At 31.8% G+C, this 27088-nt stretch overlaps 5 protein-coding genes and 1 pseudogene across 6 annotated transcripts, besides 12 other annotated features; 4 read left to right on the top strand and 2 right to left on the bottom strand.

The window, feature by feature from the left end:
• Positions 1-2522: 2522 nt before the first annotated feature.
• TVAGG3_0055230 (surface antigen family) lies at positions 2523-4196 on the bottom strand (the record flags this gene model as incomplete). The annotated part of the gene is made up of 1 exon (XM_001302625.1): positions 2523-4196. The coding sequence occupies one exon, from the start codon at positions 4194-4196 to the stop codon at positions 2523-2525; it is 1674 nt and encodes a 557-aa protein (XP_001302626.1).
• A 2386-nt stretch (positions 4197-6582) lies between these two features.
• Positions 6583-6620: a mobile genetic element.
• Positions 6583-6620: a terminal%2Cinverted (terminal inverted repeat of Banshee-A3 transposon ID:TVAGG3_0055220).
• A 1693-nt stretch (positions 6621-8313) lies between these two features.
• Positions 8314-9254: a mobile genetic element.
• Positions 9255-9820: 566 nt separating this feature from the next.
• Positions 9821-9857: a mobile genetic element.
• Positions 9821-9857: a terminal%2Cinverted (terminal inverted repeat of Banshee-A3 transposon ID:TVAGG3_0055200).
• Positions 9858-9912: 55 nt separating this feature from the next.
• Positions 9913-9949: a mobile genetic element.
• Positions 9913-9949: a terminal%2Cinverted (terminal inverted repeat of Banshee-A3 transposon ID:TVAGG3_0055190).
• Positions 9950-11122: 1173 nt separating this feature from the next.
• Positions 11123-11160: a mobile genetic element.
• Positions 11123-11160: a terminal%2Cinverted (terminal inverted repeat of Banshee-A3 transposon ID:TVAGG3_0055180).
• Positions 11161-13501: 2341 nt separating this feature from the next.
• On the top strand, positions 13502-13744 carry TVAGG3_0055170 (serine threonine-protein phosphatase family; the record flags this gene model as incomplete). The annotated part of the gene is made up of 1 exon (XM_051221166.1): positions 13502-13744. The coding sequence occupies one exon, from the start codon at positions 13502-13504 to the stop codon at positions 13742-13744; it is 243 nt and encodes an 80-aa protein (XP_051106152.1).
• Positions 13745-15045: 1301 nt separating this feature from the next.
• Positions 15046-17127: a mobile genetic element.
• Positions 17127-27088: part of a mobile genetic element that runs on past the window's edge.
• Positions 17405-17840, top strand: TVAGG3_0055150 (annotated as a pseudogene). The gene has a single exon. A coding segment is annotated over exon 1 (436 nt).
• Positions 17841-17880: a terminal%2Cinverted (terminal inverted repeat of Maverick-2 transposon ID:TVAGG3_0055010).
• Positions 21927-22418, bottom strand: TVAGG3_0055140 (uncharacterized protein; the record flags this gene model as incomplete). Its single annotated transcript, XM_051221165.1, has 1 exon — positions 21927-22418. One exon carries the CDS (start codon positions 22416-22418, stop codon positions 21927-21929), a length of 492 nt encoding a protein of 163 aa, XP_051106151.1.
• Positions 22721-23548, top strand: TVAGG3_0055130 (organellar and viral DNA polymerase type B; the record flags this gene model as incomplete). Its single annotated transcript, XM_051221164.1, has 1 exon — positions 22721-23548. A coding segment is annotated over one exon (828 nt), but the record flags the coding sequence as incomplete, so codon positions are not given.
• Positions 25808-26759, top strand: TVAGG3_0055120 (integrase core domain containing protein family; the record flags this gene model as incomplete). The annotated part of the gene is made up of 1 exon (XM_051221163.1): positions 25808-26759. A coding segment is annotated over one exon (952 nt), but the record flags the coding sequence as incomplete, so codon positions are not given.

Here is a 27088-nt window from a genome sequence, read left to right as displayed (position 1 = left end):
CATGGAAACAAGTCTCTTTATCAAAGATGTAACTAAATAAATCTGTCCAGCAGCATTGAAACAATGTGCACTTGAAATAATATCCTTTTAATCGCTTTCATTTCCGCAATATAATAATTTTGAGGCTTCAACCATTGAATCCTGGATTCCAATATATGGAACATCTTCAATATCAGATCCACCAAGCATTATTCTTTAAAATTCGTTAGGTAAAAAAAATATTTATTTATAATATTTTTTTTAAACTGATTCAGCATCACTGTTTTCTTTCTTGTTGCTATTGGAAATGCTACTACTGCTGCTCTTTTTTATTTTTTCATCCTTGTTACCGGTATTTCCACAGCCAGAGTCAATTGGTTTGAGGAAATAAAATAAGAGAACAATAATCAATGCGATAATTAAAAGCAAAACAACAACAAGTAAGCCAATTTCTGCACCACTCCAATGATAACTTGATTAAAAGTGATGGACTAATTCTGAATAAAAGAGGTGCATTAATATTTGTTTCTCCATCATATTCTGAAAAATCTATGATATTTCCAGGCTCTTTTAATGGAACGACGAAGGGTGCCTTATATTTCAATAAGAATGTCAAAGAAATAACAATTAACATATTATCTAGATATGCATTTACATTCAGCATGTCTAGATACATTGAAAAAGTCAATATGACAAATTCAAATCTTTCAGAGCCATTCCAAATTGCTGATGGATGCTTTTCTTCTTGTTTCAGGCTTGAAAAAGTTGTGATTGATGACCTTTATTTGTTCATCTGCATTTGCTGGTTGTGTTTCATTAACAGATATAACAATGCCTGAAAACATCATTCTTGATTCTGATTCATCAAGTACAAATTTATTCCAATGATATGCAAAATTAAAAGAAGTTGAATTTCATCCACAGCAAAGAATTATCCCATCTGGTACATTTATGAGCTGTATTTCTTTGAAGAAATTAACAATCCCATATCATATTACTGAAGTTGGAAAAGGTGCTTTTGCAAGATGCAAATTTTTATCAAAACTAAAACTTGGTGCAGGAATAACTGATATTACTAAGATTTATTCTTGGTTTAAAGTTCCAGTATCCCTTCCACGTTATGTATCTTTGAAAAATTTTCTCCAATTCCACGTATCTTTGAAAAATTTTCTCCAATTCCATATACATTCCAAGATGTCCATTATAATGTAATTCAAAATATTTATGAATACCGAGGTAAGTATTTTGATGCCAGCACATTAGAGGAAATTGAATATGAGGAAAATATCGAACTTCCTTCATATATTAGCACCTTTACTCCAAGCGAGAAGTCAAGTTATCCACCTGGATTTCAACCATTTTCTGAATTCGAGTTAAGTAATTATTACAGAGATGTAGCATTTTCATATCAAGCATATTATAATCCACCTAGGGGATACTTTTATTATAAAGGAAGAATATTCGATGCAAAAACCGTAAAAATAGTGAAATATGATAGCAATAGATTACTGAAGGAAAGAAGAGCGCTTAATGAAAATTATGATAACTCAAATGTTGAAGATATAATGAAATCATTTGGGATTGAAAGTGATATTAAAGAATTCCTTATTGATAATACAAATATGGCATTAGTTCTTTCATCAACTGTAATAAATATTCCAGTCGGTGTCTTTAGTAAATTTGCATATGTATCCGTTGAAATTGATGAAAATAATCCAAAGTATTATGTATCAAAAAATTCAATCATTGAAAAAACATCAAACAAATTGATTACAACATTTGGTGTTGTTGATATGATATACAAATTACCAGATGATATAAACTTTATAGGAAAAGAGTCTCTCAATGTAGGAACACAAACAATTTACCAAGATATAGAAGGAAATGAATTTTTTAATGATATGCAATTTAGAATTTTAAGAATTCCTAAATCAGTTAAAGATTTTGACGGGAATAATCAGATTGATAATTTAAGATCAGTTTGCTATGATGGAAAATATTATCACAAAACTCTTAATTTTGGAGCAAGGGGAACTAATTACTATGTGTCGAGAAAATATATTTATCCAAACTGGAATAACAATTTGAGAAATCCTTCATGTGCATCACATTGGAATTACTGGATCAGAAATCGGACTGACAGTTGCTGTTATCATAATTTCACTAGTTTTGGTTGCCGCAATTATCATTTATTTCCTTCATCCATTTAGGAAATTAAACAATTAATGTTTTAAGACCTCCAATATCATAACTTTCATCAGCAAAGTTAAATCAAATGATTTTTCTATTACTAAAAATCTTATTTTAAATATTATTATAATTTTCAAATGTAAACGATACATAATCTACTGGCATTTCTTCAGTTATAATTAGACATCTTTATACGAAAATTAAAACTGAGTAAGAATGCATTGAACATTAATTGTTGCTATTTGGTACATGTGATTGTGAAATAGGGAAAATTCTATCATATAAATTATAGGGAATATAAATTTGAAACAAAGAATAAAGTTATAATAAAAAATATTTATTCAAAATATTTTTTAAACTGCGTCGGCGTCTTTCTTATCACTTTTAGAACTGCTGCTGCTCTTTTCTTTCTTCTTCTCCTTCTTGCCACTATCTCCACCGCCACCACCAACAGAGCCAAGTGGTTTGAGGAAGTAAAGCAAGAGAACAATAATCAATGCGATTATTAAAAGCAAAAGAACAACGAGTAAACCGATTTCTGCACCACCCCAACCAATAATGTGTCTCCATTTGAAGGCATCATTCAATTTTGTAGAACATCCACCCCCTGTTGTATCAGTTTTGCCAAAAGTATCATAAAGATAATCTTTATTTGTATAAATATTAAACGAAGAGATATAGGCCTCATCAGTTACAAACATATCTCCATCATAGCAGAAACTTTGGAATATAATAGATTGAGAATTCATTGCTAATAAATTCGTTTGAACTTTAACTATTGCTGCAGATGCAATTTTATCGCTAGCATCCTTAAGATCCAAGCGTCGCTTTGATTTCGACTCCTTTGCTGAATACCTTCTCGTAATTGCATTATTAGAAATGGAAATTACTTCTTCAGGAACTTTGAAAACTTTACTCAAAATTCCTGCTGTGACAACTAAAGAATTATCAATTTTGTTTATAAGAGATTGGTCTTTATAATCATAAACTTTATTATCAGTAAATTCTATTTCAACTTTATCAATTCCGTCAAATGCATTTGTTCCGATTGTGAACACTGTGTCTGGGATAGAGAATGTTAAAGTATGATCAGTCGGATCAAACCAGCTTGTGGTTAATGAAGTCGTTCTCTTTCCTATGATGATTTTCTTTAATGACTCACATCCAGAAAAGCATTTTTCGCCTATTACTGACACTGTATCAGGGATTGTAAATTCTTTGAAAACACATCTTGCAAATGTCTTCGTGCCAAAGGAGTATATATTAGGATTATATATTACTTCAGTTAAACTTTCACAACCTTGGAAGAAATAGTTATCAATAGTTATTAAACCTGTCAAGTCTGCTTTTTTAAGGGATGTGCAGTTTTCAAAAATTCCTGCCTCTGAACTCTGGCCGAAAAAGATCAAATGGGAAATTGTAATAGATTCTAAAGATTCACAATAACAAAATGCTTTTATTCCGATTGCTAAAACAGTTGAAAATTCGAAACTCTTCAAACTTGAACAATTATAAAATGCTTCTGAATCAATTAAGGTCAAATTCTTAAAACTAATCTCTTCAAGAGAAGTGCAATTTCGAAATGCTTTAGAAGATACATACGTAATATTATCTGTTCCTGTTACTTGTTTTAATTTAATGCAGCCATGAAGTAATTCTTCTGGAATGTAGTTATATTTATAATGTGAAAAATCGAACGTTTTGAATCCTGTATTGACAAATGCTTTACTATCGAATAATTCTACTTTATCCAAATTGATTTTATTCAATTCATAACACTCATAGAAAACACCTTCGCCAATCGTGTTGACAGTGTCTGGTAATTGAACTTCTTCTAGTTTAGGATTATTTCGGAAAATATATGAAGAAAGTTTCGTTACTTTAGATGTAATTTTAATTAACTCTAATTTTTTGCAATTAACAGCACCAATTTGTAATACTGTTGAATCCTTCTCAGCATCAATAGGGAAAGAAATTTCCAATTCTTTTAATGAATGTGAATAAATAGAGTATCGTGGTGAGAACATTGCTTCTATTTTAGATATTGTTAATTTTCTTAAATTTTTATTTGTGCTGTTTCAAAATCTGGTAATGTAAGTTCTTTTTTATCAAATTGTGGTGTTATTAATATGAAATCAACTTTATCGGAAACTAATAAACCATCAGAAATTGTTAGATTGGGATGATTGTCAACAACCGATATTTCATCCAAATCCAAACCGTCAAGATCAGTTGGATCAATTGAACCTTTACTGGCTTCTTTAGAAAATATAATTGTTGATATATCGGAATTAATAAATGCCTTAGATGCGGTATTTGCTACTGTAATTTTTCTCAATGAACTATCTGCAAAAGTAAATTGACTTATATAAGTTTTGTTGAAAACTATTTCTTTAATGCTCGTGCTTGCGAATGCATAACTTCCAGCTGTATCGCTATCAACTTTATCCTCAAATTATGTTAATGATGAGCAGTTGCAAAATGTGTAGTCAGGGATTGTAATGATTTCATATTCATCGTCATTTGGTTTATATTGATAGATTACTTCTTTTAAGTTTTCACATCCCATAAAAATACCATCATTAGATAGTTCCCAATCAATTGTTAGTGATGTGATACCATTGCATCCAATGAAACAATAACTACCCACTGTAGAGTTTCTGTGTAATGAAACTGTTGTTATTTTATCACAGTATGCAAACGAATATGATCCTAGTATGTATGGAATTGAACTTGAAAATGAAAATTCTAATGATTCACAGAACTTAAATGCACCATTTCCAATTGTTATTTTATCTGCTTTTCCTGATAATGAAATTGTCTTTAATGAAATACAGTTATAAAATGCATTGTTATTAACTTCTATAGCATTTGAAGCTGTAACTGTTGCAAGTTTGGGGTAATAAATGCAGAATGATGAAGGAATGGTTTTTGAATCTGTTGTTACTGTTTCTAAAAGTTGGCAGGACGCAAATATATTATTCTCAATTGTTTTAGCTTTTGATATTGAGACACTTGTTAATAATGTTCCTTGGAAGCAGTATTGACCAATGGTATAGTTTTCACCTGCAAATGAAATTGAGTTGAGTTTAGAATATTCGAAGGCTTTATCACTAGCTTCAACAAAAGTTTTAGGGAAAAATGCAGATTCAATTCCGCTATAAGCAAAAGCACTAGCACCAATTGATTTAACTTTTGAAAAGTCGAATGACTTGAGCTTGTAACAAAAGTCAAAAGCATTGGAACCTAATTCAATATCAGTACCAGAAATTGTAACTTTTGTAAGGTTAGAACAACCTGATGCGAAACTATTTGATATTTTACTTGTCTTTATACTGATCTCTTCCAATGAAATACATTGTTTAAAAATGTTTTCCCCTAAAATTGAGATATCGCCTGGGAATGTTATTTTTTGAAGGGAAGAATACGAAAATGCATTCGCGCCAATGGATATAATATTATTGGAGAGTTCTACTGTTTTAATAAATAGATTATTAGAAAGAAAACCTGTTGGTATTGCCGAAGCTTCCCCTTGTACTTTAACTGTTGATATTTGGCAGTCGCTAATAGAAAGTACTGTCGGAGATTTAATAATTAAGGTATTAATATTAGGATTTTCTAATAAATATTTTTTCAAACCATAATAATCAGTATCTGCATCTGTTGTGCATGAAAATTCGGTTCACTCACTTCTGACAAAAAGTGAGAAGTTTACATGACAAAAATAGTTTACATGGCAAAAATATATAGGGTATTTTTAAAAAAAGTAGTTATCTTTATATATAAAAATAAAACTTTTGATTAAGGATGTCAATTTGGAAGAAAAGTGAGAAAATTCCTAAAATGCTAAAAATGAATTTTCCAAACGTACTTTTTTATCTCATTTTTTTGATTTTGAAAAAAATTTGGAGAGAAGAACTCTTCGTTTTTGAATTTTGTCACGATGGTTTTAAAGTATATTAGACACATGTATTGATATTACTATTTTTGTATATTTTGAGAGAAAATCCCTAAAAAGTGAGAAAATCTGAGACGGTTTGAGAAAATATATAAACTATTGAAAATTTGAATTAAACTTCTAATTTGGAAAAAAGAAATTTGGAAAGAAGAAAATTCAAAAATGGAGATTTAGACTCAGTATCAAATGGAGAAAAAAATGTTTCTTCATATGAAGGAAAAAATTTTCTTGTGAAGAAATAGAGTTTTTAAAATTTTATTGTATGTAATGAAATAAACAAATATTAAAATTATTTTTTGATAACAAGAAAATTCCCAACAGAAAATATTTGAGACAAAGAAAAAAAGAAAATTGAAAAATATTACTCTCCTTTACATTTCATGAGATTTTCAATTTATTTTCATAAAATTAACAATTTTATACGTTTAGATGAAAATAAGTGATTTTGCTTGAAATGTTGTAAACAGAAATTCATCAAAAGTGACACCTCAGAAAAGCTAAAATATTGAATTTTTGGAACTTTTGATAGAGCACGTTTTTAAATATTAATTAAAGTAAATGTATATTTTGTAAAGATTCTTTTTAATAAAAAAATAAAATTTTGAAGAAGAACACAAAATCTTCTGAAAAATAATATCACATAAACTCATATTATTTTCTAATATATAACTATTTTATATAAAAATCAAATTCAATGATCTTAAAAGCGAATGATAAACCTCAAAATTTACGAATATAATGAGTGGGAATATAATGCTTATCTATCATAAAACCATATGAAATATCAATTTTTGCTTTACGCCTAATTTTTGACGACAATTAGCAAAAAATGTTAAATGTTAACACTCAGTCCATTTGAATATGAAAAATAAAATTGACTTTGATTAAATGTTTTTATTTATCATGCAATTCTTCTTGCGACCAAAGATTTGAATAAAATTTCAAAAAATAAGATAGCTTAAAAAATAATATACGGTAGTGTTTACTAATAGATGAATAGTATATAAATTCTATTAAAATGGATTTGATCCAAAAAATATATAAAATTTGATCATAAATAAAATCGTTTTAAATTACTTCTTCATTTAAATTATAACAATTATTTTTGGTTTTATATTTTTTTTGGATCAAATCCATTTTAATAGAATTTATATACTATTCATCTATTAGTAAACACTACCGTATATTATTTTTTAAGCTATCTTATTTTTTGAAATTTTATTCAAATCTTTGGTCGCAAGAAGAATTGCATGATAAATAAAAACATTTAATCAAAGTCAATTTTATTTTTCATATTCAAATGGACTGAGTGTTAACATTTAACATTTTTTGCTAATTGTCGTCAAAAATTAGGCGTAAAGCAAAAATTGATATTTCATATGGTTTTATGATAGATAAGCATTATATTGTTGCATGCTAAGTTCGGTCAACGATAGGAATTGAGGGGAAATTAATCGTCGAGGAAGTACGATTATGTAAAGTAAAAAATGTTGTGGGATTTTTAATATTGTATATAATTTTATAATAAAATTTTTGTGAGACATTTTAAGAAGCACATATAATTTTTTGAATTTAAAAATTAAAGTAGTGTTGAATGAATTTAGTGATTAATTTAATACGGATATTTCTCAAAATTAATCAAAAATAGGTTTTCAGAGAACTTTTGAGATATCTTTTCAAAATGTCTTTTTGAAAATATATAAGTATTATATCAAATTGAAAAAAGGTATTTATCAAAATTCTAAATTCTTAATAAAAAATAACTTTTCAGAGGATTGTGATTTTGAAAGCATGAGTAATAAGTAAAAAATATCTACGATTTTAATGAGGGAATTGTTCCTTATGAGGTATACATTATAACTATATACCTCATAAGGAACAATTCCCTCTTGATAGCTGGGAAACTTTCTCTGAATAACTTATCATTTGGAGAAAGTTTCCCAGCTATCTATTAGAAACTAAAGGCTGTGAGGCACTAATATATAATCAGTGCCTCATAGCCTTTAGTTTCTTATTAAAAACGAGAAAACTTGTTCGAAATGATAAACAATTTCGAACAAGTTTTCTCGTTTTAAGGAGGGAATTGTTCCTTATGAGGTATACAATATGAATATATACCTCATAAGGAACAATTCCCTCTTGATGGCTGGGAAACTTTCTCTGAATAACTTATCATTTGGACAGGAAAAGTGACACTTTACATGGCAAAAAATAGAGCCTTACTTTTGAGATACTTGAGATTGAAACTGAATCTTATGAGGCGGTGATCTTGAATCACTACCTCATAAGGTTCAGTTTCATATAAAATTTGTTGCAATTTGTTATTCTTTTGCAATTATTTCTTATAAGATTTTACATCTTTTAGCGGGGAATGTTTGTTATCATGTATATATTATAAATATCTACACGATAACGAACATTCCTCGCTAAATTGCTGAGAAACTTTGAGGAAATGTCGAACAATTTCCTCAAAGTTTCTCAGATTTATATAGATCACTAGAGTCCCCTAGTCACTGATTCTGGTTCAGTACCTAGGAGGCTCTAGTTCTCTAACGAACTGATAAAATGTTTTTAAATTTTTGGATATTGCTACCTGTGAAGCACTGACTTCAAGTCAGTACCTCACAGGTAGCAATTACATTGAAAGATGGGAGAAACTTTGTCCGAATGTTAAACTATTCGGACAAAGTTTCTCACATTTGTAGTGGAGATGGAAGGCTTTGAGGTATATTGTATTAATATATACCCCAAAGCCTTCCATCTCCACTTGAAAGTGTCCAAACTTTGGGTTAATACTTTGCAATTAACCCAAAGTTTGGACACTTTCTAGAAGGAATTGGAGGGTAAGAGATATACATTCATATGGTATATCTCTTACCCTCCAATTCCTTCTTAAAATGGGAGAAACTTTGTCCGAATGTTAAACTATTCGGACAAAGTTTCTCCCATTTTTTGAAGGAATTGGAGGCTATGAGATACTGATGCAATGTTCAGTAACTCATGGCTTCCAATTCCTTCCTAAAAACTCATAAAGTGGACATTACATGGATATAAAATTTGACATGTAAAGTCCACTTTTTGTGAGCGGGGATTTGACGGAGTCAAATCCCCTTTTTCGTTTACGAGAAAGCCAAATTCTCTCAAAAAGTTAAGTAGGACCAATTTTTTATAAAAAAAATCCAATTTCATTATGAATGTTAATTAATTTATATAATTATTGAATAAAAAATTTTCTTTGAGATTATGAAAAGTTCTTTGAAAAGTTATTTTTTCTCATTTTTAAATATTGTATTAGCCTATTTATTTATAATCCAAATTAAATAACTTTAAATTCAATATTTAAAGAATAATTTTGAAGGAATTGAGTTACTTCCCCCGACGATAAAATTGAGAGGTTTACATTTTGACCGAACTTAGCATGCAACAATATTCCCACTCATTATATTCGTAAATTTTGAGGTTTATCCTTCGCTTTTAAGATCATTGAATTTGATTTTTATATAAAATAGTTATATATTAGAAAATAATATGAGTTTATGTGATATTATTTTTCAGAAGATTTCATTCTATATGCCTATGAAAAGTACTCTCAAAACTAACTTTTCCTAATTATAATTAAATCTAGAATATTGTATTATGCTTAGTATTATTTCATTTTTCTCATTCAATTTAGAATTTACAAATGTCAAAAAATTGAGAGCTGTCACTTTTGATGAATTTCTGTTTATTACAGAAATAAAAATTATTGTTTGTTTACAGCTATCAAATAGATTTTTGCTATTTTGTAATAAACAGAAATTCATCAAAAGTGACGACTCTCAATTTTTTGACATTTGTAAATTCTAAATTGAATGAGAAAAATGAAATAATACTAAGCATAATACAATATTCTAGATTTAATTATAATTAGGAAAAAGTTAGTTTTGAGAGTACTTTTCATAGGCATATAGAATGAAATCTTCTGAAAAATAATATCACATAAACTCATATTATTTTCTAATATATAACTATTTTATATAAAAATCAAATTCAATGATCTTAAAGCGAATGATAAACCTCAAAATTTACGAATATAATGAGTGGGAATATAATGCTTATCTATCATAAAACCATATGAAATATCAATTTTTGCTTTACGCCTAATTTTTGACGACAATTAGCAAAAAATGTTAAATGTTAACACTCAGTCCATTTGAATATGAAAAATAAAATTGACTTTGATTAAATGTTTTTATTTATCATGCAATTCTTCTTGCGACCAAAGATTTGAATAAAGTTTCAAAAAATAAGATAGCTTAAAAAATAATATACGGTAGTGTTTACTAATAGATGAATAGTATATAAATTCTATTAAAATGGATTTGATCCAAAAAAATATATAAAACTTGATCATAAATAAAATCGTTTTAAATTACTTCTTCATTTAAATTAAACAATTATTTTTGGTTTTATATTTTTTGGATCAAATCCATTTTAATAGAATTTATATACTATTCATCTATTAGTAAACACTACCGTATATTATTTTTTAAGCTATCTTATTTTTTGAACTTTTATTCAAATCTTTGGTCGCAAGAAGAATTGCATGATAAAAAAAACATTTAATCAAAGTCAATTTTATTTTTCATATTCAAATGGACTGAGTGTTAACATTTAACATTTTTTGCTAATTGTCGTCAAAAATTAGGCGTAAAGCAAAAATTGATATTTCATATGGTTTTATGATAGATAAGCATTATATTCCCACTCATTATATTCGTAAATTTTGAGGTTTATCCTTCGCTTTTAAGATCATTGAATTTGATTTTTATATAAAATAGTTATATATTAGAAAATAATATGAGTTTATGTGATATTATTTTTCAGAAGATTTTGTGTTCTTCTTCAAAATTTTATTTTTTATTAAAAAGAATCTTTACAAAATATACATTTACTTTAATTAATATTTAAAAACGTGCTCTATCAAAAGTTCCAAAAATTCAATATATTAGCTTTTCTGAGGTGTCACTTTTGATGAATTTCTGTTTACAACAATATTTTTGTCAGACTTGTCTAGACGTGAATTTATCTTAATATTCGAATTTTGTCAAAATTTGCATTGATTTTAGATCTTTGAAACGTGCTTTTCAAAAAAGTTTGAAAATATTACTGTTGCTAATTGTTCATAACAAACCAGACACCGGCGGTTAAATTTTCGACAATTTATCGCAATTAACTATGGAAATAAGATTTATTTAAATGAAATAGTATGTGAGTAAATGTTTTGTGACCTCGATAGCGCATGGCTATCAATTTTATCTGAATTGAAAGGAGCCGATTCATCCAAGAATTCTGTCATCGATCATTAATCTATGAATCTGTTTGAAAATAAATGTAATTCAAGAAATTTGTTTTTATCAGGATAAAATCATTTTTATTCACAGTCTATAAAAATCCGAATATTGATTTCATAATGTACTTATATAAATATTGCTAAATTTGTGACTGATATTAATGATTTGTTGTAATTTCAGAAAGAATAACGTAAAGTTTTGCGAAAACAATCGATCGTATATAGGTCAGGTGAGTGGGGCCTCCAGGCACTTCGTGCCCTCTAGCCCTGAAGATGTTTAGTATAACTTTGTCCGGACAAGTAAGGGTCTATCGTCGCTACAGGAAAAGTTACAGGCGTTCCAAGGAAGTATACTTTGAGAAGCCTTCTTCTGGGTCGAAAACATTATATAATGTTTCGCTTTTCACAAATTATATATGTTTTCATGTTTTGTCATGACTTCTTCGTATATGTTTTGTCATGACTTCTTCGTATATGTTTTTGTCATGATTTCATCGTAAATGTTTTGTCAAGACTTCTTCGTAAATGTTTTGAAGAACTGAAGGTGTCACCAGGTCCCTCGGTCCCTCGGTCAACTAACATCTTTTTGAAAATGGTGACAACATGACATTTTGACAACAGTCCAGGAAATAAACTTCTTCTTCGTAAATGTTTTGTCACTTTTCTGTCACTTTTCAGGAAAAAACATTTTTATTATTATATATAAATGAATTTTACAAAACCACCGTTACCGTTCTTTGGAAATAAGAGTAGATGTAAAGATATTCTATTGAGAGAACTTAAGAAACTACCGAATGGTCTAACATTTGTAGATTTGTTCGGTGGAAGTTTCTATATATCCCATTTGTGCCATACAATATTCCCAGACTCAAAGATTATATGCAATGACTTCGACAACTATATGGACCGTCTCAAACATATACCAGACACAAACAATATATTGAAAGCGTTAAAAGAAAAGATACCTATAGGTAAGATGGAACGTATACCATTAGATAACAAAAATATTGTGAGAGAGGTTTTGAAAAAAGCAGAATATATAGACTGGGATAGTATATCTGCTAGACTATTATATAGTGGTGCTATAAGAGTTCATGACATTGAAACACTTATGTCAAAAGTTTTATATCTTAACTATACAAATGTTTTCAAAGAGGACATAGAAAAATATATTGAGGGTATAGAGTTTGTGAGATGTCATTGGACAGAGTTGTATGAAAAATATAAAGACAAGGAAAATGTTTTCTTTATAGTGACCCGCCGTTCTATAACACATGGGATTTTCAATACCAAGTAGACTGGACTTTGAGAGACTCTTTAGAAACTTTAGACGTTTTACATAACTGTCCATGCTTTTACTTTACATCCGATAAAAGTGGTTTGGAAACCGTTATGAGATGGTTAGAGGACATACATGACTATGAGTTTAGATATGACAAGATAGAATATGAGAGAGGTCCTATAAACCGGAGAAAGTGTCACAATAAAGAAATTTTACTAGTAAGTAAATGTGGTTTGAAATAGGACTACTTGTTTTAGGTTTTTTCCATTGTGTCATTTATTTATTTGACGTGGCAGAAAGATATAGAGAATATGAAGATGAACCAATGCCTGCAAATGTCCAGTATATGTACTCGTAAGAGATATTTTTATCTAATATTAAATGGACGCACAGAACTTAGCGAATGCACAGCAACCTGGACAACCAAACCCAGAGAATATTCCAAATGAAGTTAGAATACAAACTGCAATGGCAAACTATGGTCAAGTGCCAACAGATGTACAAATGCAAACTGCCATGTCAAATGACGCTGCGTTAGGTTTGCCACCATGGTATGCAAATATGAGATGGAAAGAGTTTTATACAAACCCGAAGTGGGATATAAACAACTCTATGCAGATGACGCGAACACAGGAGTTGACCCAGAATATGTTTTCTACCAGAGGAGAAACAGAATGTATGAGCTCCAGTTAAAGAATGCTATGGAACTCAACAGGAAACGTAAGAGACTAGGCGGACATTAGATTTTACATATAGTAAAATGGGTTTCTTCAGTAGTATTGGAAACTTCTTCAGAAGAGTTGGAAGAGGTATATGGAATGGAATAAAAACCGTAGGAAGAGGAATTTGGAACGGAGTCAAAAATATTGGTAAAAGAGTAGGTCAGTTCGTTGGTATTATACCTAAAGACCCTGAACCAGAAGAACAAGCTCCTGTTATACAACAGCCTGAACCTGCACCACAGTCTAGTTGGCAACCAAATCCAACACCTCAACCGTATTAAAAAATTATTTTTACCGTTCGATAGTAGTTGTATATGAAACTAAGTTCTAAGTAAAACGCATGGTATAATGGAATTATTCTCTTTCTTCCATCTGTTGTAAACCATACTTGAAAGTCTGAAATACTTCCACTTGGTGGTTCATATAGCTTTTAGGTTTTTTCGTAAAAGTCATTTGCCAAGCATAAAAAAGAGTTTTGTGCACCAGAAAATGAAGCATGAACGATAATAGCATCTGAGTCGAAACATTTTCATATGTTCCATTTAGGGTTTTCGACTTCATAAAAGTCCGGGTGTACTGGATATTCTGCAGGCTGATTTAACATCCTCAGAAATCTATACCATGCCAAGTTTGTTATATTTTGTAGAATATATACGTTTTCTCCAAGGTCTTCTATTCTATTGATTTTAACAGTTGCATTTTTCCTGTCATATATAATATCGAGATGGTACTCTCCCTCGTCAATGTATACTGGTTTGCATATTCGATATAGATGTCGTTTATTTTTTCTTGAAAAGCTTGAAGAGTTGTTTCTTAAGTTTACAAGCAAATTCACTTGTAAAAGTTTTCCCTGTTCAAATTTCTCATACGTACGTTTTTCTTTGTTATAGTATCGAACTTCAAAACCGACTGTAAATGGGAAACCATGTATGGCTTCTGAAATGAACTTCATTCTACGAAAGCCAATAGCTTTTGTGACAGATGGGTCTCTTAACCATCTTAACGGGTAGTCAAAACGATAGCCTTCATGCTTTACGGTCTCTGTCTCAAACTTTTGACCGACATTAGTAAAAAGTTCATCTAATGGTTTAGTTGTAGCAACTCTTGAATTTTCTTTTTCTATTGAAAGCATATTTTATCTAGAATAAAAATGTCAAATGAAACAGCGTCTATGAGAGAAATACAACACAACCGACAACTCATTATGCAAGCTCTAAATAAGAACACAACAAACTTTTCAAACTATTCTAAGATATCTGAGTCATTGAAAGAAGGAAACTTAAAACTGACATTAAACCCAATGACAGATGAGTTTCTATTTCAAGACAATAAGAACAATACTGTCTGTATAAATCCAACAAAAGGAACTTTAAACGAGAAACCTATATCTGAACTTCTTTTGAAAGCAGATGTTGACAACAAAGCAGACAAAACATATGTAGACGATGCAATAGCAAAAGAAGAAGAAAGAGCTGACAAAGCTTATGCAACAAAAGAACATACTCATCCTGAACTAGCAGACAAAACATATGTTGACAATAAAATGTCAAGTGAAGTGACAAGAGCTGAAAACGAATATTCTAAAAAGACTCATACACATACCATTGCAAATATTGCAAACTTACAAGAAACCTTAGAGACAAAAGCAAATAAGACTCATACACATACCATTGCAAATATTGCAAACTTACAAGAAACCTTAAACAGGAAAAGTGACGTTGGACATACACATACATCTTCTGAAATAACAGACTTAAACGTTAGCCTTGAAAATAAAGCAGATAAAACATATGTCAATGAAATATACCAAAGTTTAGTTGGAACAAAAAATATTGAAACTATTGTTGGTGACTTTTCTTTCAATGAAGAAAACAAATATTTTAGATGGCAGTTTGTACATTCCTTAAAAAAATGGTATACGGTATAAACTCATTCCGAAAAATAACAATGAATGTATGTAAGCTATAAAAAGAACGATGGTACACAAGTTAAAGTTCCATTAGACAACAACTGCTACTTAAACTTATATGGAGACGAACAAAAGAAATATTTCCGAGTTTATGAAATGACAGATATGACATTGCCTGACCCAGCTCCCAGCACCATACTATTATGACTATGGAGATGACGTCAGAACACCACATGTAGATGAACAAAAGCTAACATTATATTTAGATTTTTATTAGATATAAAAAATATAATGCAATAGAAAAAACGAGAATAGTTTACTATTATGAAGATGACAGAAATAAATATTTATAGTCAAGACTTTACCCACCCTGAAAACATAAGATTATATTATAAAAAATATTCTGACTTAAACCAGAAGAAACCTGAAATAGTTGCACTATATTTTAAGTTCAAAAGAGACAATCCAATCTATAATATCTCATATGTTTGATTTAATGAACCCAGTAGGTTCTATTTATACATCTATGGAAGCAAGAGGTCCTCAAGTAATGTTTGGTGTTGGTGCATGGGAACAAATAGTCGACAGGTTTTTGTATTGTGCAAACTCTTCAAAGGAAACAGGTGGAAGTAAACGATTTCAGGTGAAAATTTACCTGCACACAGTCACTACATAGATTTAAGTACATCTCAAGCAGGTTGGCATAAGCATAGATATTGGGATTGGTCAGGAATGACAAAAGGTCAAGGATATGATGTAAAGACGACGTTAAGTTTGCTATAAATTGTTACTGGAGTGACACTCAGGAGAAGGAAACCATACACATTTCGTTTCAGGATATACGCAAACAACGGGACAAAGTAAAGACTACATGCCACCTTACATGACAGTTTTACGCATTGGTATAGAATTGCTTAGTGTCATTTTCAACTTCTTTAGCATATTCGTCAGGAGTTGTCTTATATTTGTTAGGAACTGTCTTTGAAAGTATACCACCTTGAACTTTGACAAGTTTGAAACGAGGTCTGACAATAGTAGTTTTATCTTCTGCTTGCAGTGTGTACATTTTGCCATGTTGCCTAAAACTTCATAATATTCTCTTGTATACTTTCTTCTATTTTTACGAAACACGAATGTGAGTACCTGTCGGGTTCCCATTGTTGTCATAGTCAATAGTATTTTCATATGGGTCGCGTTTAGGTATTTCTATTTTTACTTTGTCACCTTTCTGAAGTTTGAAGCCCGGCATTCTTTCTTGTTTGTCTCTTTTGACTAAATTATTAAATATATAGTCTTTCTCTAAGTCAGGGTTGTTTTTTCATTTCTTCGGGGGAGTTGGTTTCCCAAACCTTTTTGTTTACGGCTATTGTAAATATTTTAAAACTTGTCTCATCTTTGCCATGGAGAAGTGTCTATACTTGTCGTCATATGACATTCATTTGCTTCACCACCTTGTGGTTGGTTTAAGTCTCTTAACATTTTTATACAACCGTCAATGACACCAAGAGCAGAATGGTTTTGGTCGACAATGAAATATTGGTTTACATTTTTTGAACGCAGATAGTTTTTAATATCGTCTGATTTGAAAAGAACTTTCACAGTCAGATGTCAGTTTTGTTGGATGGTATTTGTCAACGAATATTGTCAAAGCTGCTAAGATATCTAAAATATTTTTGGACTGTAATGGTATGGCTTCACAGTATCTTGTGTTTTGACCGACAAATATTAGCCAGTATGGTGGTCCATCTTCTCTAAGTTAGTATCCCTAACTTGGGTACGGCGGCACTGCGTTCCACCTTATCCAAGTTAACGGTTTGACACTTTACGAAACCGGTAACGTATATTTTACAACACAACCATAACACCAACTTAACCTTAAATATTTACAAAACCATCTGACACATAAATGATTTCACTAACGATTTCACTAACTACTTCACTAACGACTTCACTAACGAATTCCCTACCGTCCTCACTAAATAAAAATAACCTTATTTTTATTTTTTTAAATTTTTTATTTCATTACAAAGACATGTCCGACTACATTTACTATGACTCTTTCCCAGAACGTTTCCGTGAACTATTCAAAACTCAAGTAAAACTGAGAAACATGCATTTTAACAAAGACAGACCCATTGACGATGAAAGAAACCCTGAATATATTACAATCCCTTATGACGCAAAGTTCATTGCATACATTCCTTATGGTCGCAGAGGAACGAAAACTATTTCAACAAAGAACAAAAAATTATTTCTGGAGCGATGAAGAAAATTGCCTTATCTACATAAATGCATACTTAAATAAAGCTACATATTGTACAAAAGAAGGTTGGACTGGATTTGAGCTCTACATATACGACGACGATGGAAACAGACGTTGTGTATACCCATACGATAATATGTACCATTGTTTTCATCAAGCATTAAACGAATACATAGTCAGTAAGGGTCTCATTCCTGCTGAGTAGAAATGTTATATTTTTGTTCTGTCATTTATATAAAAATAAACGTTCTCGCTAAATAATAAAATAAACTTAAAAATAAACGTTGTCAGAGGTGAAAAAATAAATTTAGGTGAAGTGGTGAGATCTCACCTCTTTTTTCACCTGTTTTTTCACCCTAGCCGCAAAGCGGCTCTGACCCTTTGGGTCTGTTGAATTCATTACTTTATAACTCTCTTCCTTGGTTTCTTTTTAGTTGCTTTCTTCACGTCTGTCTCCAGCTTAACTGTCTTTCTTCTTCGTCGTAATGATACCAGTTACTTCCACCAGTCAATGGGTCAAATGGTCTTTCGTAAGGGTTTCCATACATTCCATAGGGACCATACGGAAGAACTACTGGTGGAGAAGAAACATTTTCTTTAGTTCCATCGACTCTATTTAAATGCATTGTTTCACCTTTCATCTGGTCATTAAAGTCTTTTGGCATGTTTTGCAAACTCATCGTCCTTTCCTAAAGCATTTTCTGACTCAGTCGCAACCAAATTGGATGCTTTATTTATGAGCCCTATTTTATTTAATCTTAACTTCTTTGCAACCCAGCCTCCAATCTTTCCTTTATTTGCATCTAATGTCTTCGAAACTCTTCCTCCACTCATTTTATTTACTGCGTCATAAGCCCCAAGTGCTTTTGCTCCAAATGCTAATGCTTTTGTTCCCATTGCGCCTAAAGCTGCCCAAGCTACCATTTACACCATATTAAAATCATCTCTCTTCAATATTATCTCATAAAAGTTTCCTTTACTGGAGAAAGTCAATGAAACATAAACATTCTCACGGGCTTCGCCTCACCGCTTGCGGTCTATCTAACTTCTTTCTTATATCATCTATACGCTTCAAAATGTCTGAACAATTGCTAACATCTTCTACAACAGTTATTTCATCATGAATGACCTTCAAAACAAGCTCATTTAATATGCTATTAAAATCATCTCAATAATGAGTCCATCCTTTCCGTCTTTAGCACAACATCTTTCATTGAAGAAGGTTCAACAAGTCTTATATTAAACTTACTGACAAAGTTTGTTATACTATAATGCTTCGGCGGCGAATACATGTAGTTTGAAAGACATAATATAGATTCTTCAGCAAATTCACTTATACTGGATTTTATAACAATGTTCTCACGAGACCAAATACCACCAATTGACAATCTTGTAAGCAATCCTGCTGAACCTTCTACTGTAAACGTCGATGGTAACATTCCACGAAGGTCATCTATTGACATCGTTTGAGTCACTGAATTTAAATATTTTCTTAAAGCAATCGTCATTATCTAACCATGCAATAGCTTTGAAGTTTTCATTCGAATATACATCTGCTTCATTAAATGTAAAACCTGACTTCTTTGCAGAGACGACTTTAAAATCTATTGATTTGTTTCAAAATTATATGCTATGGTAACTTCTGAAGGTAATGGGTGCCTTCCGCAGTCAGTTGTTCTCTCACTACCGTTTGAAGCTTTGTGTTAAAAACTTTCATGTCATCTCCTGTGTCTAGGTTCACATACACAGCAATAGGAAAACTATCTTGCTTCTTTGTCTCATCATTATCTCAAAACATTAAAGTTCTTCAATAATATTGTCCTTCCTGCTGGAATACTTCTAACTTGTCTTATTTCAATAGCTTTCTCACCTCCTACATACTCTACCCAGTGTCTTGGATATTCATAAGTATACTGACTTTCTTGAATTTTGGTTGGTTTCATCATAACGTGTTCATAGTATATCTTTATACTCTTGTCAGTTAGACTCGGTGCTATGTTCTGAATATTTCTGACTTGCATTTTTAATGGAGATAAAATGAAGCATTTAATACATGACGTAGATGAAGACATGAATGAAACTACAGACAAACTTAACTCTTCTCTCATTCTTCCTTTCAGTAAGGACTATGAGTTCTGTTCAAATGGTGTTTATTTCTATTGTGGAAAGATGGGTTCAGGTAAGACATTTAACCTCATTCGTCATATACTCATAACAGAGCGTTTAGGAAATGATCATATTATGACCAAATCATTATATCAGCAACTTCAGACTCTATGGACTCAACAGCGAAAACATTTATGTCAAAAGTTCAAGCCTCTGTCGTTAAAGTTCCAGACAGTGAACTCATTGAATTTCTTCAACGTTACATTCGACGTAAGAGGAAATATTATGCCATCGTTGAATTTATACAGTCAGGAATGCAAAAGACTTCAGAAGAGATGGAAAGAATTATTGACAAACACCACTTACGTCAGTACTCAGGAGTTTACGATATGAAACGACTGACAAACTACATTCTGTCAAAACTTTCAAAATACCCCTTCAAAAAGTATCCTTCAAACACTCTGCTCGTTTGTGACGACTTCGCCGGAAAAGGTTTAGTGTCAAAGCCTGACTCACCATTAGCTAACATCATTAACTAAAGTCAGACATTACCACTTAACTGTAGCAATACTTATGCAAACATGGAGTTTTTTGCTTTAAACATAAAACGTCTCATAACTGACTTCGTTATCTTTCAAGGTTTCTCACGTATGATATTGAACTCATTTGGAAACAGTCAGGTATAACATTACCTTTTGAAGAAATTTGGGAAGCATATAAGTCTCTCATCTCTCCTCGTTCATACCTTGAGATTCATATCATGACTAATACCATTAAAGTCAAAAATATTCCATGGGAACGACCAACATTGTTTTAAAGTTTAACCTTCAATTGACTGATGGTAAACAAATTCCATGCATCTCTGTCGCCATTTCTGTTAATATTTTTGCTGTCATTCATATCATCCACTTCCCCATCCGTTAACTTTTGAGGATATGCGTTAGAATAGCTGTTCTTAAATGAAGGCTTTTCACCTTTTAGCGCATAAACTCTATAACTTTCTGCATACTTTATGTTTGAACCTCCTGAGCCATCATTGACATAAATTTTTATAGGCTTCCACCCTTTGTTCATGTTCCTGCTTCTTCCCTTAGCTCTTTTGTTCAGTAGTTCTACATCTTTATACACAGCACCTGTCTCAGTGAATTCAACAATATTTTCATTCGTTAGCTTTACATTCAAACCCTTGTCGAGTATATTGTTCATTTCATACATATAAAAGGTTTTTATTCTATATGAAATGAGAAGCAAATCCATCTTAGCTGGTGCCGTTAATGTTCCAATTGAACCAACATCAAATGTTGACTCACGAACGACAAACAATATTGTCATAAAGAACTATAGTTCGGAGTGTTTGAAAGAAAAAGAACCAGAACTTAAGTCGGGAGGGCTCAAAGAGCCCATCTTGGCGCATGGCGCCGTGAATTTAAACTCAGCTTCAAACGCTAACGCTACATCAGATGTTAAGTTAGAGTATCCACCACTGGACCAAAATTCTTTCAAGAGAAGCCAACGACAACCCTTACACAAATGTTCAAACAAATCCTTCAGATAACGTAGACCATTACCTTCTTCAGTTATATCAAACTATCTTACTCAAAGACGATAAGAAGCTTTTGACAAATCTTATAAGCAAGAACCAAATAATTCTAACAAAGGAGGACCTTGAAAATGTTATATCACGAATAACAGGGAAACAATGTGTCATTGACTATCTCGACCCTGAAATCGAATGCTGTGGTCAAACGCCACCATTCATGAAAATAGGTAACATCCGCATCATTGAAATACCAGGTACTCCAGGAGTTGAGTTTAAGTATAAATATTCGAACGAGTATACAAAACTTTCAACAGAATATAAATTATGTTTGAAATATGTTTTAGTAAATTAAAGCAGTCAGGAGGGCTCTTTGAGCCCATCTTGGCGCTTTGCGCCGTTAGTCAAAAAAATTTCAAGTTAGCAATTTGTAATATCTATCCAAAACTTCTTCAACAGTATCGAACTCATCTTCATAATGCAAACCTAATCTTATTGACTTGGTGCAGTTCTCACTAACACAATATAGCGCTTTGCGCTCGGCGCCTTTGACGCCTTTTTCTGTTCTCTTGACTGACATAACTAACTCATTTGTTTCATCAAACAGCAACAACCAAAGTTCATGACCTAATACATAACATTCATACTTTATATTTTTAGCTCTGAGTTCTCTTGTAAGCTGTTGCATTTAATATTTTCTAAAAAGTCTACTTCAACAGTCATTCGCACTGGTGCCTTCAGTTCTACAGGCTCTCCTTGAAAGTCAACTAGTCTGAATTGCATGTCTTTCAAATTATGAGGACTAATGCGAACCCATTTACCTAAATGAGTTGCTATGACAGGAACGTTTGGAATGAACATTGAATTTACTTCATAACAGAAAGACTTATATTCTACTGAACCTTTACTATTAACTCCTGAAATACCTGTGACATTAGCTATTTTTGACTCAATGTATAAACAATTGCCATAACATACGTATGGAACAGATTTCATCTCAATCGTTTTGTCAATACTTTTCAAAGGAAATGTCATATGGTATGCTCCCAGAAGCAATTGAACTCTATGACTCATTCGTGTTATCTTAAACTCCTTCGCATAACTGAACTTCAAAACTCCTGCAATAAGTTTAACATTCATTAAGTTTTCTTCGTTCTCCTTGTTTATTGTAGTATTTATGAGCGCATTTAACACTCCAGCTAATGTTTCCATCTTATATTCTACATTATTGTGAAATCTTATTTCATGCTTCTTTCCATCTATTTCAAACTCCATGAAATCTGTTTCATCTGTTATGACAAAAGTTGCGATAGTATTGAAGTCAACAACTCTGAAAGCAAGCGCTTCATTCTGAAGACCTAAGTTTGTTTGTAGCTTTACTGTTCCGTATTCGTTTGGGTCAGTACTTTGCAAATAGAACAACATTTTATTCTCATTAAAATATGACTATTGCTGCATATGCGTATGAAACAAATGAAGCAAGAAGAGCACATGAACTAGTAAACGAAAACTCAACTTTAACCATTGAAGGCAATGATTTAGTCATTGACGATGGAAAAACTAAAAAAGTCATTGATTTCGATACTTTTAACACTTATGACCCATTCATTACAATAAGTAAAGTTCCTATCATAAATGATGGAACGGTGCAATATATAAATTCTACAGTAGATGCCTCATTAGTGAAAGTACTGAATGTTCTCATTGAATTGTTAAAGAGCTTTCGATTTGACGACAACATTAAATGCCTAAAGAATTTAGTCATGAATGAGAAACAAATATTAGGAGTTGCTGGTAGCAGTAATGATGTACACCTTATGACATTAGAATATTATAACGAACATAAAGATGAACTGAAAGGAGAGAAGGGTGACACCGGACCACAAGGAATACAAGGACCTCAAGGAATACAAGGACCTCAAGGCGAAAACGGTTTGGATGGAAAGGATGGAAAGGATGGAAAAACTGCTAAATCATGGATATGGGACCTTATAAATACTGGTTTAACAGCTGCTTCATATGGAGTTCTTCAATACCAAATCGGAAAGATATGGGCAGTACTTGGTGAAGAAGCTTTAGATGATGTTAAAAATGCTTTGAACTTCATTTCAAATGGTTCGGATACTATTAAAACTTTATCTGGTTGGATGCAAGAAACAAGGAGTCAAATAGATACTGTAAGACGTATAGCAAACAATGCACGTACGGGATTGGATACTTTACGAAAAGCACAAAATACACTAAAGGAAGCAAATGATATTCTTGGCTCAGTATCAGACATGCATGAAGATTGGCTTAAAGGTATTGACAAATCTTTAAAAAATCACAGTCAGTCTATTGCTGACTACAAGAAAAGTATAGATTTTTTACATAGTGCTATGGACGTACATGATGGAAGCATAAGGAACTTACTTAATGCTAACAATAACTTACCAGGAACTATTAAAGCATTTATAAAGTCCTTTGTAAAACCCGGTGCTCTAACATTTAGGTCTTTGAGAGCAAGAGCATTGAAGTCAAGAGATGCAGAAACTCCAACAGAAACTCCAGAAGGAACTGAAACAACAGAAACTCCAGAAGAACCACCAAAACCAACAGCTAATGAAATATTGTTCGAATATTTTCCAAGGTACTCTGTTCTCATTGCATACATTCAAGAAATACTTAAGAAAGCAGACTTGACTTTAGGAGATGATGAAAGTTCTGTATATCTTTCGTTCCAATTCCAAATAGCAGAACTTTTGAGACAGATATGCTTAATGTATGACAACATCTCTGATTTCACAAGATATGACGACGACCATGACCCCGAACACGGTGAAGAAGAAGTTTTACAAACATCCATTAAGACAGGAAAGGTTTTAACTCAAAGTCTCATTATTGACACCAAAGATGGCGAAGTGGACGTTCTTCAAGAGCTGAAGAAAAATACTTCTTCGGGAGGTGGTGGTAGGCATGAACTTGAAATAAATGAGATAGAAGAGAAATTAGCCGAAAAAGCAGATAAAGAACATAAACACAATATCTCCGATATAAATGAACTTCAAGCTACATTAAATAGTAAAGCGGACAAAAATGAACTTGACGCAACGAACAAAGTTTTGAAATCTCATAAACACAATATCTCCGATATAAATGAACTTCAAACTTCTTTAGACAATAAAGCAGACAAAAACCATGTTCATTATATAAGTTCTGATGAACAGATTATAACGGACTATCATGGATATTTAACACAGGGTGAAAAAGTGAATACGAAAAATGTTAATGAAAGAAGATATAAATTCATTCGTGCTAAAGGTTATGACATACACTGTACTGTACAGTATGACACAGGTATAGCACCACAATCATTTGGTTATAACGCTGAAATTTATGCTTCATACTTCTTTGTTAACGGTGTATTAGTTGAACCAAGATTTACTTTGAGAGTTAAGTCAAAAATAACTTTTGAAGATGCTATTAAAAGTAAAGCTGACAAAACAGAACTTGACGCAACGAACAAAGTTTTGAAATCTCATAAACACAATATCTCCGATATAAATGAACTTCAAACTTCTTTAGACAGTAAAGCCGACAAAATCATACACATAAATCCTTCACTACTGTTAGAGCAGACGACATAATATTGAACTATGATTTGGGTTCAAGTGCACCTTTAGAGAATCCGAGTACAAGCGTAAAAGATACTCTTAACAATTTAGATAAGAGTTGCAGGAATATCGAAGGTCATGCCAGAAACTTTGAAGCATATGAACTACCAGCAATGTTAGACAGTAAAGCCGACAAAACTTATGTGGATACAGAACTAACAAAGAAATTTTCGAAACCAGATACAATGACATTTACAACAGAAATTATAAATGGTGAACCAGCAACTCCATTTGAATTTGTTAGAGGTCTTCAACCAGATACTTTTGAATTTTTCTTGGATAATTCTATTGAACTAACATTACATTATAAAAGTGGAACAAATGCAACATTTCATCCGGGAGATACATTCCAAATGGTATTTAATGACATAAGTTCTTTAGAATATGTTTATAGAGTTATGAGCATATATGATTTAATATATCCTATAGGAGCTGTTTATACGTCTATGAATCCAATAAATCCAAACACTTTATTTGGTGGTAGATGGTATGAAATAGTTGACAGTTTTCCATTCTACACTAATACGCAGTCAATGAAGATGGGAGGTTCAAAGAAAATAGGTATTGAAAACCTTCCTTCACATATGCATAGGTTCAGTGGAAGAACATCTGTGGAAGGAAACCATTCACATTCAATAACAAAAAGAGGTTATATAAATCTTGCAGCGGGTTCGAATAGACAGGGAATGAATAGATATGATATCTCAGATGACCCCAAAGATGTTAGCACAGGTATTTTCTGTGGAACTGCAGGAAATCATACACATGTTGTAGCTGGTATTACAGACCCAGCAGGTAATGGAAAAGATTATATGCCTCCTTATATAACAATGCACGCTTGGATACGAGTTGGTTAAAATCTTTAACTTTACATAAATGAGCTTGAAAGAAGTATTCGAACAACATCCATGGAGGTCTTTTAAGAAATTCAATGAAGCTGCAAAGAGTTCGGGATTTACTAACAGAGCTGAAGTGAAAAGGTTCTTTGACAAAAATGTTGTACATCAAACAAAAATAAATCCTTACGACTACTTTTTACCAATTTACTCCAACACTCCTGACGCATACCAATTTGACACTCTCATTCAAAGCAGAAAAGGAGGACATAAACCATTCCTCATCTTCATTAATGTTAACACTCGCAAAGCTTTTGCGTATATAATGAGAAATAAAGGAACTCATGAAGTGTTAAGAGTTTTACAAAAGTTTGTAGCAGAACATAGCCCAAGTATTTTAACATCAGACCAAGACGGTGCATACCTCAGCAACGAAATCACAGAATTTCTCATTAAGCATAACATAACTCACTACACTACTGAAGACCATAACCATAACATACTCGGTATCATTAACCGCTTCATAAGGACTCTCAGAGATTTAAATCAAGAGCGAGACTTTACCGAAGAAACAATGAAACATTTCATCGAAGTTTACAATTCCTCAACACATTCTACAACAGGACATACACCAAATTCAATGACACAACAACAAGAAGAAAAGTATATACAAAAGAAACGAAGTCAAACACAAAATATCAGAAATTCAACACAATTTACTCTCATTCCTGGAACAAAAGTTCGTGTAGTTCTTGACGACAAACCGTTGACAAAGAAACGTTTAAGGTTAAGTCGAAATTATTATATCGTAGACTCTACGCAAGGTAATGGATATCTTATAAAAGCTGCTGACGACTCCATAGCATTTTACCCTCGTCATAAATTAGTCGAAAGTAGTAATGGCAAACTTGCTGAAACCATTGACGAAGCAAAGCGAGGAGTGGTTATTGAAATACTTGACTACAACATAAACGATGACACTTATAAAGTAAGATATGAAGGAGGCGTTGAAGATGTATATACCATCTAAGAACTTGAGAGAATCTAAACCAACTCATCTGGGACCATTAGAGCGGGAGTACTGGAAAGATAAAAACATGCCAGAAAGAATAAGAAAATTCTTCTAAACTTTTTCGTTGGATGTAAATCAGACATGAATGAGAACAGTCATGATATCATTAATGGTACCATTTATTTTAACATAAAGACGCAAACGGACTCTTTGAGTCCTGAGGTCTTTCAGACCGAAGCGGCGAGGACGAAGTCCATGACCAAAAATAATGTTTAGGGTAGATGGTTAGATCTAACCTCATTTCTACCC

Source organism: Trichomonas vaginalis, chromosome IV (assembly GCF_026262505.1).
Source record: "Trichomonas vaginalis G3 chromosome IV, whole genome shotgun sequence".
In the NCBI taxonomy this organism is placed as follows: Eukaryota; Parabasalia; order Trichomonadida; family Trichomonadidae; genus Trichomonas; species Trichomonas vaginalis.
This window is presented reverse-complemented; position numbering and strand designations above follow the sequence as displayed.